The sequence below is a fragment of the Synchiropus splendidus genome, chromosome 5 (assembly GCF_027744825.2).
Source record: "Synchiropus splendidus isolate RoL2022-P1 chromosome 5, RoL_Sspl_1.0, whole genome shotgun sequence".
In the NCBI taxonomy this organism is placed as follows: Eukaryota; Metazoa; Chordata; class Actinopteri; order Syngnathiformes; family Callionymidae; genus Synchiropus; species Synchiropus splendidus.
In genome coordinates, this window is record NC_071338.1 from 4468399 (window position 1) to 4490103 (window position 21705).

Genomic DNA, 21705 nt, shown 5'->3' on the forward strand with positions numbered 1-21705 from the left:
AGTCTGTCCAATAATTGGTTCCTCTATCATCAATGTTTGTTATCATTTCATCACGTCTCTCTTCCGCCTCAAAATGGAACCTGAACAATAAATTGCTTATAAAACATTGGTTCTATGACACACTGCGGTGGACTTACTTGAAATAAAAAGAACATCGAAAAATAAGACAAAACAAATCATAACAATATGTGAAATGTCTAGTTTGGCTGTCTTCATGTGTTGCAGAAGTTGAAAACGTAATAGATAATGAATAAAAAGGCCTCTAGAACCTAAAGCCAGATGAAGTAGCAAAAACATCCTGATATCCATAATCCTCAGATTTCTCTTGTTGCAGAGGAGCAGCAGTTCTGACCTCAGCCTCCTTTGGATGGATACTTCACAATCAGCTTCAAACTACCCCAGTGAGAATGGGAGGTCTCGGCCTGTTAGACACAATAGCACCACATCATCTATGGAAAGCAATGATGAGACCCGACGTTCCATGAATCAAAACCATGACCATTGACAACGGCCAGCCTAGATGGAGTCCAATCTGCAATGGGAAACAGTCACTATTACACAGACAGAATGGCCTGTGTATATAGTAGGGATGCTCCGATCGATCGGTCACCAATCATGATGGGCCGATTTCAGCGCGATTGATGAATGCTGATCACTACCGATCACAACAACTGATCATGTGATGAAGCCCCACTCCGCTCCTCACTGCGCAGCATTGTGGCAGCATTGTGGCAGCACACGGCAGCGGTGTGTCTGCAGTGAAAGTTTGGTCAATCTGTCAGCCACGCAATTTCCATCTACTGTCCATGAATAACTTGACTGACTCAGTTACTGATGACACAATCCTCCACCAGCCCGATAGTTTGTCAATAACTCAAGTAAGTGACCTCGGGAAACATGCATGGTGAAACTACCTCTTACTTATTCACGGCCATGTGTTAAAGCTTCAACATTTATCATATCATATTCGTTTACCGGTCAGCCACATCATAATCTCTGCAGTACAAGTAGAATATACGTATAAACCTGTAAACCTGTTCAATACGCCACACCAGCTGCATATGGCATATACACACACTGCTCAAAAAACAAAGGGAACAAGTCAACCACACTTCTGTGCACTGTAAACCCGAATCTTATGGTAACTCAATTTTTTTATGTTCTCGTAATTAACTTAATTATGTGAAGTTCATATGACATGTTGTTCTATTTTGAGTAATTTGAACTGCTTTATTTTGATTCAATTGAACGATGGTTTATATTAAGTTAGACTGACTTACATACAACTATGTGCGCGATAAATCTGAATGCTCAAAATAATCCATTGGAATAAGTACAGATAACTTTGTTTCCTGTGCACTTCCTCTTCCAGGGAGGCGGAGGACTCGTGATTAGACCAGGATCATCGTACCAGCACACCAAGGGACAGAAGGAGGCGACTTTAGCACTCAGATCCGCTCCATTTGATGAAATGTAAGTACCGTAGTCAAATAAAAATCAGTTGAATGTTTGTTTCTGGTGGTTCAACGTACTTTTAAAAAGGACTAACAACCGCGGTCCTGCAGCCTAGCGAACGGGGCGGAGCTCAGCGTTGAGGTACACCCATGCTGAGCTCCGCCAAAATAAAGGCCTTTTGAAAATCAAAATGGCTAACATTATGAGGTTGTGTTTAGCTAAAAACTATTCTCTGCTCCAGAAGCTAACTGTAGCACCACTTTGCTAAAAGTTAAAATGTTAATTTGTGTGGTTTGAATAAAAGCGTTTTTTATTCAGCAAATTCAGGTTAAACTGCCAGACAGTGTGCACATGCGTGCATAAATGCTTTGGAAAATGCAGTGGCACTATCTAATGTACACTATTTGTGGAAAATTTTGCAGATTTAGCCTAACAGGCTAACACATAATTTTGTTTTAAGCAATCTCAGTGTATTTGATAGTTAGTTACTTTACTTATCTGATATCTGATAGTTTGATAGTTCTGATCTCAGGTGTCCTGTAAAATAATATTTTTGTGTGTTTTCATGTTGCTGCAACAAATATGACAGGAACTTTCAGATGTTCTTGATGCACATTTGAGCAACCATTTTCAGAGTCTATAGTCCTCAGTCATATAAGATCACACAAAGCATTAGACAGTGGTATGTCCATACACAGGTTGTGACTATAGCACAAATGTATACTCTTCATTTAACTCCCATAAACGTAGAGAGCACCAAAGGAGTCTTGCATCACACTTTTCTAGTGACATTGTCTGTGAGCATACTCAGAGCAGAATCTCCATGCTACTTGCTCTAATGTCACCATTGATTCAGATGATGGGCGTTCAGTTCAGAGCACCCAAGAAATAGTTGACAACTTGAATCAGATCTTCTCTTTATCTCAGCCGTTGAGCAAGGATGTTATTAATGATATACTGCAAAGACACGGTCACAATATCACAGATTCCACACTCACTGACATCGTCAGTGCTGTCATGGATTATAATGTTGTATTAAGCACTACCTGTAACGGCGGAGAGTTGTCCTTTTATAAGCAAAGAAAGACATTTATAGAGCACAACTATTTATTTATTTGTTATTATTATATTATTGGTAATTCCAGTAGAGTACCATTTAGAATCATGTATGTTCCACCTGGCAATCCAGCTATATATTGACAATCTGGAAAAGCTATCCCTCTCGGCACATCACATAAAGTTTACAAACTTTGTGCTGTATACTGGGTCCTAGCAAAAGTGCCGATCGATCAGAAGTATCGATCAGAAATGCACACTATACAACTAGTTGTGCTAGCTAAAGTAACAGACCTCCCGAAATGTGGATACGCAGCTGTATTTGCTCCACTGTTCCATGATGTTCACACACTTGAACTGGATGGTGTTTTCATTAAATCTGTTGGTCAGAATGTGAAATGCACAACCTTCTGTATTTCTGCTGACAATCTGGCTGCACATGGGTTAGGCGGCTTTATGGAGTCATTCAGAGCAGATTATGTTAGCAGGTTCTGTATAGCCACAAGCGAACAGTTTCAAGCAACTGAGGTAAAAAAGGATGAATTTGTTCTGAGAACCAATGCTAGTCATGACCTTCATGTACAAAATGATGATGTACAAGATGAGAGTTCAAGCAGCCAGTTTGGAGTCAAAAGTGGTTGTGTCTTGCGTGAGTTACTTGATTACTTCCACCGTATCACGTCTTCCTCCAGATCTACTACATGATCTTTTAGAAGGAATCATTCCTACTGAAGTTGCTCTTTGTACTATCGTAGGTCAAAGTGACCATTGATGGCACAGACAATAGAACGTTTGTGTCTGTTGGAGTCAGCGGGGGACTGTCTAAATTTTGCAGACCACCACAGATCTACCTTGTGAGTTACAATGTCTCTTTTCTGTGATGTGATTGTGACTCCTGGTGTGTAGATCATCTTCGATCCTATGAGCTGTCAGCCACACAGGGAAGCCTGTCTATCCACCTGCAATTGGAATTCAATGATACAAGCCCACTCTCTGCATACAAAATAGATGGGCAGCTGTTGGTGACTCCCAAGAGGTTCATACAAATGTGACAACATTAAAACCAATCTGTGCTAAGTAATTGTTCACAAATTAGAAACATTTATTGTAAGCTGTGCTCAGTATAATCTAACACTATACGTATATATCATTATAAACATTTAAAAAACCTTATAGATGCACCATAATGTTGCATGTTGTTGTGTTTTTAACCTCTGATTTTATTTTTTAAAGCAATAGCAGCTGAAGCCCCGGAAAACACGATTCTCCGAATGATGGAGGAAGACCACGTCAGAAAATTCAGAAACTCAGCTCCCGTCCAGCCTCTGTAGATGAATTGATTGAGATTTGATTTGAAATATGAAGATCCAGACTTTGATGGAAAACTCGCTTGCCTCGTTGACATTCAAGAATTACCACAAAATGCCTGTGTTCATATTTCTTTCCGACGTGTCATCGCCTGAACGTCTAAGCAGATCGCCTGCAGGTGCTTTTGAAATTCCCACATTTGCATATGACGTCAAGCTGACACTTCAAGCAGGAAATTCTAAGTTTAAAAAGAATGATGAACCTCTTCAGCTGTCAAGGGATCAAAGGCATAATATTTTAGAGAAAATGGCATCTACCATATATCGCTTCAAGGCTTACCCTAGTGATAGAGAGATTGCAGTGGTAGCTGAAGCACTTGTGAGTAAACATCCCTGTTTAAAAAAAAAAAAACGGGAATTAACAGCAGATGGATTGGCTCGATAAAAAGCATCAAGTTTAAAATGGCCAACTACAGGACCAAGATGGAAAAAGACGTCAAAGAAACCCTGAGAGTGAGATCTCTACAAGCACCAATGACAGCTCGATCACCGTGGGATGCTCATCCATTTCATCATACTTCTTCATTGTATTTCAGTGAGTGTCATCAAGGAGGACATTTAATTGAACTTATTAGATTCTCCAGTAGTTCTTCTTTGTTTCAGTACAGTTGAATATCTGTAGTGGTTTTTCAACGTTTTCGTTGTTTATTTGTGAACACTGTACATCAACCTAAAATGGCTGACAACGATAATATTCCCACAAATGTCAGTTTCCGCCGGGAGAACAACAGCACACAACATCGTACACAACATAGTTGGTGGGTTGAGTACTCCAAGGCTCACATCTACCTGTGTACAGACATTTGCACCTCAATGGGTAGAGTCATTCCCAGAAAATGAGCTGGCTGCTCTAATCACAGATTTGGCAGATAAGATTGGTCAATCTATTGCGACGCAGCTACAAACTGGCAAGAAACGTGCTGATTCTGTTTCATCTGAGGGTGACAGTGTAAAGCAGGTGCCTTCTCAGTTGAATCTGTTTGGTGTTAGACTTGTGATGCAGGCTGATCCCAAACAACCACCAGTGTTCAAGGGTGACGGCAGTGATAAAGTCAGGGCCCGTGAATGGATAGATATGGTTGAAATGTATTTCAGGAAGACTAACACACCAGTACATGAGCAGTCACAGGATGTGTTAGCAAAACTTATGGGAAAGACAAAAGACATAGTGAAGGTGACACTGCGATATAGCGCTTCACATGACTTTAAACAGGGTCCAGACTTTATTTTTGAACCACTGAAGCAACACTATGGGGATCTGACTTATTCATCCATAACAATGACTTTTACAGTACCAAACCACGACAAAATGAGTGTGATGGAATATCGGATTAGACTGAACGAGGCGAATGACGTTGCGGACAAATGCCAACACAAAAAGACAACTGGGGCGCTGCATTGAGGATCCTGGCAGAGAAGTGTCAATGATGTTTATCAAGTACTGTCCCGATCCCATTGAACACAATAGGCTGAGTTTCAAGGCGGCATAACAGTGGTCTACAAGTGAGGTTCAGGAGTGCATTAACAGCTTTTAACGTGAGCTCAGAATGCGTAACTAGGCTGATTTACAAGTTTCTCTGAGACATGTAGTGAGTATGTGATCATGTTCAAACGACCTTGTTGGAGGAGCGAGATGCATTTGCTCAGGCATCTCTCTGCCCCAACTACTTTACAAGAGCCAGGTCCAGTACTCACTTCTCCAGTAACCCAGGCTCTGACACCGCCCCCTGCTGTATCACCCTGTGCAACACCAGCAGCAAATACCTACACACACAATACTGATTTGAGCGACATAAACTCCTTGTTTAGTCTCCTGAATCAAATGATGTCACTCCAGAATGTATAGACTCCTGTCCACGCACTATCACCATCTCATGAGTTTTTTATGTTTTGAACTTTTTTACATGCTGGTTACTGTGAATGACATTGCTGAATTAAAGGGCATGATGGATTCAGGATATATGGCATGCAGAGCGGTTTCTTAGGGAAGCTGGTGCTCTTAAGAAAGAACCCCGGGTTGTTGATAGGATTGTTTTGGTTGAGTGTGATGGAAAGCAATCCCATCCTAAATGTGTTTATGACTTGACACTGACAATCTACGGGATAAAATGTGAAGTCCCTGTTCTGTTCGTACCTGGTCAATGTGATAGCCTTATTGTTGGTTCCAATGTTCTCAAGTATCTGATGCACGCCATGAGAGGTGATGCAGGTTATTGGAAATTGGTGTCTGCCAGTTGCAATAACAAGTTCTGTGAGTGTAGGCAGTTTTTGGATGTGATGTCGTGCTCTACTAGATGGAAGGGAGACACAACTCCCACCAAGGTTGGTGAAAAGGATTAAGTCTTTCTTGGGCATGAGCTTTTTCTATCAGAGTTTCATTCCAGGTTGCTCAGCTCTTGCAAAACCTTTGCTTGCTCTAACAGTATGAGGAGTACGAGGCAAGGGAAACAACCAGCAAAGGGCGCTGGCATGTTTCGGAAACGTACACCTACTGACTGGACATCTGACTAGGGCTGGGTATCGATTCTAATTTCAAGAATCGATTCGATTCCGATTCTCATGACTTAGAATCGATTATCACGATTCAATTCGATTCGATCCGATCCGATCCAATCTCGATTCAGGTTAGTATTTAAACCATTTTCTGAGCTGTTGCCATAATCACATGACAAGTTACGCAACGTATTAATACTAGTATCATATTGACATTCAACAGGAAATGAATGAAGGATTCATAGTAAATGATAATAAAGATCCAGACACAGAACGCCAGATGTGACTGCTCATGGGACTGGTGCATTATTAGAAATAGGACATTAAAAATTCACCCAAAAGATGCTGCTGTTTAATACTAATGCATTTTTATGTTATTATCAAAATGAAAAAAAAGATATTCTCAGCCAGTGAAAATGTAAAAAATTGCGAGACACCATAACGTAGTGTGGCTCTGTTACTTTCAATAGCCGCCTGAAGCCCTCGTTTAACGACGGAAGACGGGCGCATATCTTTGCAAATGAAGCCCGCAATCGCTTCAGTTATTTTGACAGAGCGTGCAGAATTACCCGCTAGTGGTAAAGTTCGCGTCACGTTATTCGTGAGGTCGTCAAAGGGGTTGGACTTCACCCGGAGAATATGTGTTGAAACGTAAATTAATTAATCTGATCTTTGGACATTCGAATCGATTTTATGGAATTGATGTACGAATCGATTCAGAATCGGAAAATCGATTTTTTAAACAGCACTACATCTGACTGTGATGCTGTTGGGAGATTTGTTGGGCAGTGTTGTATTGGCTCACCCAGCCTTTACAAAAACCTTTTTTTACTGTCTATCGATGCATCATTGGATGGTTTGTGTCATGGCTCCACTTCCAGGCTCCGAGTCCTGGTTTTGCTTTTTTCCCTCTGTTCCTTTGGCACACGGCTGGAACCGATTAACCCCTGACGAACTGTCTTCAAAAACACCTGGGCTCCAGCAACGTGCGCCAGATCGTTGTCTTTGTTCCATGCCAGTTCTCCTAGTCCATGTGTGTTTCCATGTTCCCTGTGACGTGTCCTCTGGTTCCTGTGATTTTGGACTCCTCTCGTTCCCCGTGGTAACTCCTGGTTCTCGTGTCTCTCCCTGTGTTCGGCTTCTTGTTCTGTGTGCTAGCTAGCTCGTTTAACTCCTGTTTCTCCTTATTTTCGGTCTTTTGTTCTGTTGGCTAGCTTTTTGGATTTCTCTGTGTTGAACTGAAGTGCCTGAGTTAGTGTTTCAGTTTCTTCCTGTTTTCTTTGTGCTTCCTGATCTAATTTGTAATTAAGTTAGTTTTCTCCCGGTTCTGTGACGTTTTCTGTTTATTTGTTAATTACTAAAATATTATTTGTAACGCGTTCCTGCCTTCCTGTGCCTATCACCGCTTGCGTTTGGGTCCTGGTCACGTCCTCTATACATGGTCTTTAGTTCCCTAGTCCCTCGTACCTTGACAGTTTGGGGGCAGTCTTTTCTCAAGTGCCTCACTCACTCACATTATGATGAAGCCTAAGTTTGATGGACAGACAACAAAGCTGCTTTCGACTTCTACTGATGTTAAGGCAGTCCCCCAGAGCCATGAGGATTGGGAAAATGCTGTTGAGACTAGAGTTGTTCATTTTGCCCAATGTGTCCAGAATCTACATGTTTGTGGTCTCAACACTTTGCCATCACTGTCACTGAGCGAGTTGGAAGGTCACCAGTCGCAAGATCCCGACATCTCATGTGTTCTACTATTTGTAGTGCGCAAACGACAACCCTCTGGACGAGAGAGGCAGCATTTCAGTTAGAAAACATTGTCTTTACTTAAACATTGGCAGTGGGTGAAGCTACAAGATGGGATTCTATACAGGGAAATAAGGGACCCTGTCAGCAAGCTGAAGAGAATGGAGTTGGTCTTGCCTCCTCGTTTGATAGGAACGACCTTGGACGGTGTCCATCTTGCAAGGCAGCGTTTTGGTTTTTTGGCCCAATATGGCAAGGAATGTAAAGGAGTATGTACAGTGCTGTGAGAGATATGTTTTGGCTGAACCGTCTGCTCATGCTCCTTTAGAAAGTATCAAAACCTCAGCCCTGATGGAGCTGATGTCTGTCTTGACTTCTGTCTTGGGTTGGAAGAATACAAGCACAAGCGCTCAGTTAATGTTCTGGTGATAACAGATCACTTATGCCACATGCCTTTCCGTGCCACAATCAGACAGCCAAGCAAGGAAACTGTGGGATTATGTGTTTAGTGTATATGGATTTCCGTAAAGAATTCACTCAGACCAAAGACCCAGTTTTGAGAATGAATTGATGTCGGAGTTGTTGCAGTTGTCAGGTGTCTCCAAATCTCACACCAAAGCCTATCATCCCATGGGCAATTTGGGCAAAGAACGGTTCAACTGGACATCAGGAAACATGTTGGGAGCACATTACTAATTACTCCGTGAGATGGGAGCCACCTTACCTATGGCCAGGTGTAGCCTGTGACCGAAGTACTACAACCATATCCAGCCATTGATTTCAGCTGCCAGCTTGATATTTTCGGCATTATCTCTGGTAATACAGACAAGGTCCTAAGCCTTTAAATCCCACGCAGCCATCGTTTGCCTCAGGCAATCGGCAATGTTTTGTGTATGTGGTTAAGCCTCGAGGCACCTTGTTTTTTGAAGTCAGTGTAGATGTAGTGCAGCGTAAAACTTAAGTATAGGTCCATGGTGTAGCTTGACCACAGGTCCGTTGTAGCAGCGTAACATTCAGCCTTACCAACATTGTGTGCAACTTTTTTCGACATACCTCCACCAGTGAAGGCAGCCAACTCAGTTGAAGTGATGACATGACGGTAGCGTGTAGCGCTTGTCCAAAGTAGTCACCAGTTTTTGGAATCCTGACTTGCTAACGGTGTTAATTGGACACATCTTTGGCTAGCACGAACGTGATGGTGTTGGTAATTTATTGATGTCTCAGAGAGCTGGATGGATAGGCTGTTGAATTATAAAGAGTGTCTTTGATCTATGTCTGATTGCAAGAGGCAGAAGACAACAAAGCTTCCTTACCTTCCTTGCCTTGCTTTTTCTGCTCCTTCATTACTTGGTCATGTATAACTTCGTGATTCGCCTTCAAGTGATAAACAAATTGGTCGTGTTGCTCGTTGGAGCAGCCACAAAGGCATCACAAACCTTACACCGGCATTGAGTTTATTCTGTGTGTCATTCAAGGAATCCAAAGTGAGACCAGATAACCAACGGCACTCTTCGGCACCAACGGCTGCCTTGCCTGCTCCATCCTTATCGGGAGTGTTAGGTGCATAGCGTCTCAGCAAGGGGCGGGGCGGTGAGCGGTGCGGCGTTTGCAGTGCCTCAGGTCAGAATGAGAGCAGCAGAGTTGACTGACAGCTAAATAATCGTTTCATGACAATTATCATATTTTCATAATCGTAGGAAGCAATAATCGTAATCGTGATAAAAATATGATTAATTGACCAGCCCTAGATTAAATTACTGTTGAACTCCTTGCATTGTTTCCTTGCATAATAGCCAAGTAAATTGATGTGCAATTTGTCATTGTTTTGTGATGGGAAATGGTTTATTTTGGTGAAATTTAGTGGGGGTGAATATAGCAAGTGGAAAATACTGTTTTGTTTTGCCATAAATTTCACCACAATTATTTTATTTTGTAAAACTTACTTTTTTTTGTTTTCACCTCAGTCTGTGCTGTGAACTGAGAGGTGAGTGTGCGTGTCACGGAGTATGAATATTGTAAAATGTCATGAAAATGTGGAATTGTTGTTGTGCTATTGCGGGTGTCTGTTGTTGTTTTGGTGTGTTAGCAAGATTTGTTAGTATTGAGTTGTGAGTGCTTCAGTGAGTTGTGGGGGTAGCAAGTAAACCACTGAAGTTTAACTTCTCAACGTGTGACAAGCGGTCACTCACTCATTGTCCAGAGCTCTGATGTGTGTGTGATGTTCGTGGTGCAGACCCCCATAGTCAGCATACAAGCGGTGTTTCTTTTGCCTGGGCAAGCTTCCCCTCAGCAAGTCGTAGAACTCTTCCTGTTAAGTTTTCATCTCTTCATAGAGGTATGTGAAACCTAGGCGCTGCTCTAACCTGATCTGTGATGACAGGTGCTGCTTTTGGATAAATTCTTGTTCACCTGCCTCTTGTGACCTGCCTCTCCTCCTGTTCTTCCTGCTCCCAGCAGATTTCGGAGCAAGGCTTCCTCTCTATAGAGGAGGCTCAGCGAGTCAGTTTGCCCGGGGTGGCCGGTGTGCATTGGTTTCTCAGTCACAATCACATCATCATATCACAGTCACATCAGAGTGTTGGTCACGAGGCACATTGTGATCAGCACTCACAAAGACCTTCATATGAATGTGACAGCTGTTTTTTTCTTTCTTTTCTTTTCTAATGGGTCTCTCATTCTCTATTTAAGAGAACAAGCCCCAGGACTCTAAGACACTAGTCCCTCCTTTGTCTGCAACGTGAGACAATGCTATCAGCTGGGCTGAGATCTTCCTCTTTTCCTTTTGGCTTCTCCCTGCAGGGGTCACCACAGCGGATCATCTTCCTCCATTTCAGCCCGTCCTATGCTTCTCTTCTCTCAAACCTACCATGTCCTCTTTCCGTAAATCTCCTCTTCATAGTGAACCTCAGCAGGAGCAGCTAGACCAACGGTATCCAGTTTGTGTGTTCGCCTGCTACTGGAGGACAGTTGAAAGGCTCAGACACACAGAATGTGTGTGTTTTTTTGGTTGGGGTAAGCGGCTTCATCACGACAGTTGGCACACAGTTGTATTTTCAACAGCACTTCACAACACCCTCTAACCGTGCTGCCCAGCTGACCCACTCTCTCTGAATCATTTCTGAATGATTGCTCTTCTTTAATAAACTACAAAAATTCCGTCTGTCATATTTGCTTTACTTTGGAACGTATTATAATCAATCTAAGAGCCTCTGATCGGTAAAGATCATTACATCACAACAGCTAAATAGTGACTTCAGCTGAAGAGTGACTACGCCATTTTAATTAACGCTATTCATTAAGAACTTTTCACTATAAAATTAAGTAATCAATATTAGAAAGAACAGGATATTTTATCTTATGTACCACACAAAGGGATGTGTGCCGTCAATCAATAATGGACTGTTCAATAATGGACTGTAACGCTATCACAGTTTCATAAACAACTTAATAACTGCAAGTAAGAAAAGAAGGAAACATACTTGGGTCTGACAGAAGGGCATCTGTCTTTGGCACAAACTGGTCACAACGCAATCCATGGTAGCCTTCCTTGCACCTAATGAAGAGAGAGATGTCTCTTTTAGAGTGAAAACAAGTCAAGCAAATATATCGGATAAACTAAGAAGGACTAGAAAACATGAAATGAACAAACTAGTGATGGGTAAAGCATTTATTTTTAGTGACTCAGTTCATTGAATCTCGTTCAGTAAAAAGAAAAATACAAAGCTACACTACATTGCATATATACACACATTAAATAAATGTTTGATTGATTGCCTTTATTGACAATGAATAATGAAGGCCCAAATTATCAATCAAGATACGACGAATTAATAAATGCTATAAATAAATAAACATGACTAAATGAAAAATAAATAATAACAGTGACAGAAAAAATGCACTTTGAGTCCAATCAAAGTTCAGAGATGTGTAACCTGTGTAACAGTAGTGAAAAATCACTCCTTCGTGCAAAGTGTTATGTTTCGTTTCTCTTGTGCTTTCATTTTGTTATTTTCCTGTTCTGGTGTGTCGTTTCCTTTTCCTTCTCTCTTGTCAGCTTCACAGCAGCGCAGCAGCTGGATCCCATTCCGCTGATCAGACTCCACTGACTTTTACACCGCAAACGCTCTCTCTCCGTCTTTCGCTCTCTCGTACTCCAGTTTATATTCCAAATTCCGTGCGTGCTTGATCTTCTTTCTGTCACCTCCTTTGTTTGTTTTCCTCTTTCAGTTTTCTGTTTTTCATTTCTCGCTATTTGATTGTGTGTGAGTTCTTTGTACAACTCACCTTTTATTTTCCTCTCGTAATAGTTATTTCCTCGTGTGTGTGTGGGGGGGGGTGTGGAACCACAACCGAGCGCTTTCTGTTATTTGGGCCTCATGAGTTAATTTCCGAGTGCGTTTGCGTTGTCCCCGTTAGTTAGGCTTCATTATAATTCGCCTCTTTTCTGTTTCAGGTTTCTCTCCTGCCCTTGAGTGTATTTCCCGTTCCGTGTTCTGGGATCGGCGTCCTTGGTTCTCCGTTCCTGTTCGTCTTTTGATATCTTGTGTAATTGTCAATAAACCTTGTTAAATCTACCCTCAATCTCCCGAATCTTCAGCCTGCAACAATCCAGCGACTGGGTCTGATCCCACAGACAGCCATGACAAAAAGTGCACTTTACAGGTGTCAATATGTAATGTACTGTTTTGGGGCATGGTTATAGAAAAAAAGACCAAAGGCATAATTCAAGAAGTTGGTTAACCAAGACAAAAACACAAAACGAAAGAAAATGGGCACGTAGTCCAACGCTGAGCAGAACAGAAATGAGTTTTTGGTTTCAAAACGGGGTAGTTTAATCTACCCCGTTTCCAAACTTTTTGTGCACAGAACATCTTGGTAGAGAAGAGATCTGCAAGATTTTAGATGAAGTTGCGTAATTGGTATTTCTCACACCAATCTTATTGCTGGTCACTGAAGAGTCCTCACTGAAAACGCTTTCATTACTTATAACTTAACAGATCTGTGATCTTCAACACCTTATGTGAAACTTTGACTCAGAAGATTTTTCAGATAAGATCAGATATTGAAAACTAGAAAACATTTGAAAGACAATTGAAAAAAATATTCCTGAGAGCAGAAAACAATAACCTTGCAATTCCCTTTAACATACACACAAATATCGATTAAAATAATAAAAAAAATAAATTAAAATACAGGGTTTCTGCAAAAAGTTTACTGAGAAGAAGGGGTACAGAGAATTGTGCAGCAGCACTGGTTCATTGAATGCTTTGGCGTTAGAAAATACAAGTTGGAGTTGGAATACAATTTAATTTTCGTTAGGCTAGTTTGAGTTGTTTTTGAGTGTCACTGTCATGCTGGGATGTCACCAAATGAAGATAACCAATTTGATCAGAAACAATTTGACTGCATAAAATGGGCACAGTGTGACCCTGCGAAGGTGTTTTGCTCTGCAGACAATAAAGAGAATGAAAACAATTTTAATTTATTAATCTCATTGTTATTCTCTTGTTATTTCTTCTTTTATTTTCGGCTTCTCATCTTCCTCCATCTCACCCTGTCCTCTGCTTCCTCTTCTCTTAAACCTACAAACCTCATGTTCTCCTTCACCACATCCATAAACCTCCTCTTTGGCCTTATTCTCCACCTTCTGCCTGGCAGTTCCAACCTCAACATCTTCCTACCAATGTACTCGCTATCCCTCGTCTGTACATGTCCAAACCACCTCAATCTAGCCTCTCTGACTTTGTCTCCTGAACACTTGACATGTGCTGTCCCTCTGATAAACTTGTTCCCGATCCTATCCATCCTGGTCACTCCCAGAGAGAACCTCAGCATCTTCATCTCTGCTACCTCCAGCTCTGCCTCCTGTCTTTTCCTCAGTGCCACTGTTTCCAAACCATACAACATTGCTGGCCTGACTACTGTTTTGTACACCTTCCCTTTCATCCTTGCCGACACCCTTTTGTCACACATCACACCTGACACTTTCCTCCAATTATTCCATTCTGCCATCACCCACTTCTTCACCTCCTTCTCACACTCTCCATTGTCCTGGACAGTTGAGCTGAAGTACTTCAAATCCCCCACCTTCTTGTTCTCTGCATCCTGTAACTTCACCTGTCCACTTGGGTCCCTCTCATTCACACACACATGTATTCCATCTTACTGCAGCTAACCTTCATTGCTCTCCTTTCTAAGGCAAACCTCCACCTCTCTAGCTTATCTTCCACTTCCTCTCTGATCTCACCACAGATCGCAATGTCATCTGCAAACATCATTGTCCAAGGAGCTTCTTGTCTAACCTCATCTTTCAACCCGGCCATCACCATGGCAAAGAAGAATGGGCTCATAGCTGAGCCATGGTGCAGTCCCACCTCCACCTTGAACTTCTCTGTTGCACCTGCAGCACACGTCACCACTGTCTTACACCTGGCACACATGTCCTCCACCACTCGAAGATACTTCTCTGCCACTCCAGACTTCCTCACACAATACCACAACTCTTCTCTTGGCACTCAGTCGTAAGCTTTCTCCAGGTCCACAAAGACACAATGGAGCTCCTCCTGACCTTCTCTTTGCTTCTCCATGAACATCCTCAAAGCAAACACTGCATCTGTGGTGCTCTTTTTTGGCATGAAGCCAAACTTTTGCTCACATAAGCTAACTTCTGCCCTTAATCTACTTTCCACTACTCTTTCCTACAACTTCATCGTATGGCTCATCAACTTTATCCCTCTGTACAACACTGGATATCTCCCTTGTTCTTGAAGATGGGCACCAGCACACATCTCCTCCATTCCTCAGGAATCCACTCACTCTCAAAGACCTTGTTAAATGTTCTAGTCAAGAAGTCTACTGCCAACTCTCCTAAACACTTCCACACCTCCACAGGTATATCATCAGGACCCACTGCCTTTCCTCTCTTCACCCTCTTCAATGCCCTTCTCACTACAGCCTTAGTAATCTTTGCCACGTCCTAATCTATCATGTTCACTCCTTCTAGTCTTTGTTCTCTCTCATTTTCCTCATTCATCAGCTCTTCAAAGTACTCTTTCCATCTCAGCAACACACTTCTCTTATCAGTCAAACCAGTTCCCCCTCTATCCTTGATCACCCTAACCGGCTGCACGTCCTCCCCATCTCTATCTCTCGGCCTTACAATCCTGTACAAATCTCTTTCACTACCCCCACTGTCCAACCTCGCATACAAGTTAATTTCTTTGACAAAAATGCCATGAAAACCGCAAATGACTTCCATGATTATTCAATTTCATTCAATTGTACTTTTAACACAAGCAACTCAGCTGTGTTTTGACCCAGTCCAGCTTCACTGCGAGAGAAACAACAGAGATATACTGGAGATTTTTTTCATGATTGAAGTTTTAAATATATTTAATTCAATAAAAGGCTCAATATTTACATCAGTAGATGTAGAGATTTAATCTGATGATCAGCCCTGTCACGCGCTAACCCAGAATTACATTATGGTGCAGCTATTTTCTTCCATTATGGTGCTTCAACTACCATGTGTCTCGGAACGTAACCCTCGCGATCAACGAGGGAGCATTGCATATCATAGTGTGAGAGAATGATGAATCTTATTGACTGTGTCATTACACTTCTTTCTAAATTTCCACCTTGCCATCTTGGAACTCAACTCTCACCTGTGTTTTGCAGATCAACTGTGTATGATACAACCTCAAATTAAACATATTGTTTGAACAGATAGATTAATCCATACATGTAAACGGTTGCAGAAATATGTCAGTGTGATGTAAACGTTTGAAGTCTAGGAGAAACTAGACAATATGGTGTAATTTCCTCGCCTGAGATTGGTGGCATCAGCTCTGCTCAAAGAGTAGAGCAGCTCAGACTAACTCACCTGCAGTGTCGATGTACTCCAGCAACTGTTTCGATGATGGAACAAACACCCTCATTCAGACAGAAGGCCAGATCTTTGTCTTCCACGCATGGCTTGAAGACCTCAGAACGAATGCTGGGCGAGGTGGGTGCGCTAGCTGTGGAAGCATCAAAAGATTAGTTAAGATCTGGGGTCCGTACTGAAGGATAAACATTCAGGATTTGGTTATATATTTTTGCTTGGTTTGGTCCTGCACGTCCTCATTCACACATTCACAAGGACAAAACTAACAGTCAGACAAGGTGTCTGGCTCTCTTTATACAATTAGTTACATACTGTTGTACAGTGTGATGATCAGCGTACAGCCGGGGAGATGAGCACCGTCAGCAGGTATAGCCTGGCATAGCCAGCCAACGAGGCGGTTCCCCAATTGATTTAATTGATTGTATTAAAGTTCCACTGTCACCGTTGGGGTGTATTGCAAAATATCTAGAGGGGACTGAAAAACAGGATCTAGCATACACCCACGTGACCACACACCACAAAACAAGAGGACCAACTGGTGCCATAATAAACATTCTGACTATTACAAGATTTAGGGAGATAAGGGAGATTTAGGAAAATCCTGGTTTGTAAATGTAGGAAGTTCAGATATGAGTTGTGGATGATTTACCGAGATTATGCTTTCAATTTATAACAGGTGCTAAGTGTAACAGACATGACTATTTGTATCAGAGCTCATGTTGATTAGCCTCAACGAGGTTACATAGGTTGCATGTAATAAATTGAACACCAAAAAAATCACACCTGACTTATGCTTTTGATCATAGCGGCATTAGCATTTTTTTTTTCTAAATGAATCAGACAGACCAATTTTATCTACATCTACAAATGTGTGAAAGTCAGTCACTATCTCAACGAGAGAAAGCACGGTGACCAGCCCGCCCCACCAGGTGCCCACTGTCTGCACATGACGGATAAAAACATGCTGAAAAGAGCAGCCAATCAAACACCCAAGTTTAATATTTGAGGCATTTATTTTAAAACCCAACTCAATCAAGAACTTGGGGTCAATGTATACCAAGGGACTCGTTGGTCTCTCCAGGAGTTGTAGATTCAGGATTAACACATCGGTGCGATCGAGGGTCATAATCGGTTGTAGAACTGAGGTGAAATTAGTTGTATGCTGGTTATTTAATTCAGTCTGAGCAGAGATCTCTAAATGACACAGGGTCGCAATCACTGAAACAGCTCTCTGTTGAACGCTCCCTTGGAGTTTGTAACTTTGTTTGGGCGAGCTGCCCGGAGGCGTGTTCTGTAAGTGGCATCACTGCCCCAACTCCACCCCCACCGCAACACTTTACGGCAAAAGGGCAGGGCTACCTGCAATTTACACCATGGCAGAAGCAAGAGTGAAGTAGTGAAGAGTCCAAGAAGAGAAAGTGTGACACCGAAAGAGCAAGATCTCAGACAAGAGTCAATATCGGTGCATTTACAGCCTGGCGAGAACTGAGAGCTACCAAAGGATTTTCTTCTGATTCTGAAGTGGCGATGTTTCTACTCGACTTGTAAGTCAATTTTGTGTTCACTGCTGTCTCTGTTGTGTTGCCAAATCATTAAACAAATGTCTTTATGCTTGTTGTTTGTATGTAAGTGTAGTGTATATATGTTTGCAGCGAAACAGATAAACTGCGGTGCAAAAAAGGGAAGAGAAAAATAGCACAACGACATAAGTCCGTTGCTCGTGGAACTCAAGTGTGTATTCCATGCATTCCAGGCGGACATGTGAAGGAGACTGACCCTGATGACGTTGCATCTTAAAGATCTTAAAAATTTATTTCTCATAACTAAAAGATAGTTGTTTGTTGTCTGTCATCAGCTAATCAGTAAATGTTCAAACTTTCACCTTTGCTTCATTCTGAAAGTCGAAATAAAGTTTTATAATCTCGGTGCTTCCACCTCTCGCTGGATCCTGCCTCTCCTCACTGACTGCATGACGGAGTTCGGCCTCTGATGTTGAATGATAAATGCTTCTAGAGTTGTCTTTGCAAGTATAAGCTGGACAGTGTTGTGCATATTGCATTCTGTGATAACATTTTTCACTTTCCTCAAAAACAAACGTGGGATGGGGGGCAGGAGCGGAGACCCAGCTTTTACAACAGCCTGCAATTACACTCATTTACCTGTGGCTCCGCCAAAAGCAAATATTTCCATTCCTACCTACAGCTGCTTTAACACTCAAAACCAACTTATCATCAGTTCAATATTTATCCCAGCAATGCAGACAATAGCAAAGACAGCCTCAAATAAGCAAAATTGGCAAAGTCAGTAGTGGCTGTTTCCACCATTTGCCACAATGACAACTGGACAGTGATGTCTCATGCTCCTCACAAGCCTCATTATGTTTTTTATTCACAAAGCACAACACCTGCAGTACAAGCTGGATAACGATTCAAGTAAACCGGAACAATGAACCTATACTCACATAGCAGGCCAAGCCACCACAGAAATAAATTCTCAACTCCCTCCCCAATGCAGCCACATTCAATTTCTCCACAGAGCTGATGGGCTATGCTCGGATGCAGACAAGTCTTTTAATTTTGTTTTCAGCAATGTAAACCCCTGGCTCAGTGTTGACATCCATTTCAAAATAAGATGCAAGCATGAGAACAGTTTCATCAAATATTTGTGTCCCTTACTGCAGCATTTGTCAGTCAGTTGCTGCACACTAGTGTGTCGTGAGAGACTGGTGTGATGATCAGGTGATCAGGTGTGCCATGGGAAATTCTAAATTTCACCTAATCTGTCCGGACACAGTGGTGGGCAATATGATGACAAAAATCATGAAAAATCATAACGTGTTGACGTCCTACCAAGAAGTGAGTGAGAAGATTACGTGGATTCAGTCTCATTCTTTCTATAAACTAAAGATCGCTGAGGCGCTGATTCGTCCATCACTTGCAGTGCAGCTGCGCATAGTGCTCCTCTTCCCACTCACTTAAAGCGAAGAAGCCGGTCTAATGTGTAACTGAGCTGTTTTTAAACCCGATGCCTCTAACTTGACCACACACCTTCACAACCGAATTATGGAGTGCTCCTGAACCTAAAGACTGCAGAGCTAGCAGAGTTAACAGTGCTAACAGAGCTAACAGAGCTAACAGCTAACGTGACGTCTCACTTCACTCACTTCATTATTGACACTCGTAAAGTATCGTGTTTGCTCCATGGTTAACAAGTTGCCTAAAAACTAAATGCAGAACCAAACATATTTTCTCCACAATGTGAGGCAAGAAAGAACAGTTGTCGGTATCAAGCAAGCTGATGCAAATACAGTAATGTAAAAGATGTGTCTGGAAATTACCCAAATTGGAACAATAAAGTTATTTGGCCTAAATTGTCATATTTTTGTTTTTCCTTTATGACTAACACTGACCAGAACCTTGCGAGTTTGTCTCCAAAATACATCTGAGATTATGATGAACTTGAAACTTTATTTATTATGACATATTTTGCCATATTACCCACCCATTTCTGGAGACAATTTTAGCCGAGTGTCAGTAGCTAATTATTTTCGCCAAATAAAACAGATTTTCTACAGGACTTTTAACTAATTGCGCTTTAGCTGAGGTTCCTTTGGTGGTGTGCTTTGGGATTTTTTCAGTGAGTGTGCCATGGCTTAATAAAGGTTGAAAAACACTGTCTTACTGTTTATTTAATTCACCTCTATTACGTTTGTAAATTTGTTACTAGGGAAGTCGCACCATCAATACAGGTACTTGCACCGATACTGGCCTGTTTCACCGTAGTTGTAGTTAACAAATACTTGCTCATGCCAGCACCCGATATCTACTACAGTGTTCCCTCACGATATTCTGTGCTGACTACAGTGTCTACAGTGCTGTCAACTCTCACACAAGGTCACAGGTATGTATTGTCCATACACAAAAAGATACTCCCTATCAGTGTGCGCGGCGCAATGGCGGACCTCCACTCTGCTTCAGGCCTGCGACAGTTCCATTTTTTACGTGACTCCGCACAACGATGGATCGTTCAGACAGGAAATCAGCCCAGGAGTGACCTGAATCCAGAATAATGTGTCAATGTTACTCTGAACAACCTTGCTCTTGCACGGGACTTGAACAACTTTTACTGTCGCTTCGAGCAGCCATTTTGCCCCAACACCTCTGTGGTCACTTCAGCCCCCCTTCCACTTTACATCAATGTGTCCCATAGTGACACAAGAAAGATGACCAAAGTCACTGAAGAGCAACCCCCTCACCTCCATCCTCCGTCTCTTGACAATCTTCGGAAGGTTGCGGGTCCGGACAGACTTGACCCTGCCATCCTGAAACGTTCACGGATCTTCAGTGCAACCTTGGAGTCCTATCATGTTCCAGTCTGCTTTAAATTCTCCACTATTATTCCTGTTCCAAAGAAACCCAGGATCGCAGGACTGTATGACTACAGACCGGTGGCACTGACGTCTGTGGTCATGAAGTCCTTTGAGCGCCTGGTTCTCTCTCACCTGAAATCCATCACTACTCCCCTCCTGGACTCAATGCAGTTTCCTATCGAGCCAACAGATCTGTAGATTATGCAGTAAACTAGGATCTTCATTTCGTTCTGGAGCATCTGAACTCCCCAGGAACCTATGCCAGGATCCTGTTTGTAGACTTCAGCTCTGCTTTCAACACGATTCTCCCAGCTCTGCTTGAAGACAAGCTTCGCCAGCGCTACGTGTCCGACTCCCTCTGCAGGTGGATTACAGACTTCCTGACTAGTCGGAGTCAGTGCATGCGGCTGGGAACGACTGTCTCCGACACTCTGACCCTGATGGGTCTCCTCAGGGCTGTGTACTGTCTCAATGGCTCTTCTCCCTGTACATCAACTTCTGCACCTCCAGCCACCAGTGAAGCTGAACAAGTTGATATCATCAATGGGCTCATCTCAGATAGAGATGGAGGGAGGTGGAGCGGCTGCTGTACTGGTGCAGCAACCTCAACCTGGAGCTGAATGGCCATTTCCATTGTGGACTCCTTCCACTTCCTGGGAACCACCATCACTCAAATGGGAGCTGACCATCAGGTCCCTCATCAAGAAGGCCCAGCAGAGACTGTTCTTCTTGTGGCAGCTACGAAAATTATCACTGCCGACGAAGATGCTGGTGTTCTACACAGTTCTACACAGCCATCATCGAGTCCATCCTCACCTTCTTTATCACCATGTGGTACAGCAGCACCATCTCCAGAGTCAAGGCCAGACCGCAGCACAGGTGATCGGTTGCAGATTGCCACCTCTTCATGACTTGTATGTCTCCAGGACCCAGAGACATGCAGGTCAGATCAGAGCCGACCCTTCTCACCCTAGTTATGGACTGTTTGTCGCTCTTCCCTCTGGCTGGAGGCTATGCTCAATCCAGACCAGAACCTCCCATCACAGGAACAGCTTCTTCCCCTCGGCTGTCAGACTGATAAATTCGTGAATAGCCCTTGTTGTTTGTGGGTTATTTATTTATTATTTACATTATTATTACATTATTATATTTTATTTTATTTTAGCAAGTGGTGCTGCCAGGACACAGTCTTGGCAGCAACACTTGCCAAATCAACATTCCTGCCGCACTCCCCTCAGGTCAGTGATTTCCTGAACTACTTTACTTCAGTGGAAAAGCACAAAAACCCAGAGTGACGTGCTGTTGGTGCATTAATTAGACACAGGGCTTTATCAGAG

At 42.5% G+C, this 21705-nt stretch overlaps 1 protein-coding gene across 2 annotated transcripts in view; it reads right to left on the reverse strand.

The window, feature by feature from the left end:
* The window catches only part of nrg3b (neuregulin 3b), a 67607-nt gene that overhangs the window by 23620 nt on the left and 22282 nt on the right, over nucleotides 1–21705 (reverse strand). For both annotated transcript variants that reach the window (XM_053864596.1, XM_053864597.1), the window contains exons 2-3: nucleotides 15997–16132; nucleotides 11594–11667 (exon numbers count right to left, since the gene is read on the reverse strand). In XM_053864596.1, coding sequence (XP_053720571.1) covers nucleotides 11594–11667; nucleotides 15997–16132 — 210 coding nt within the window. The remainder of the gene's footprint in view (nucleotides 1–11593; nucleotides 11668–15996; nucleotides 16133–21705) is intronic.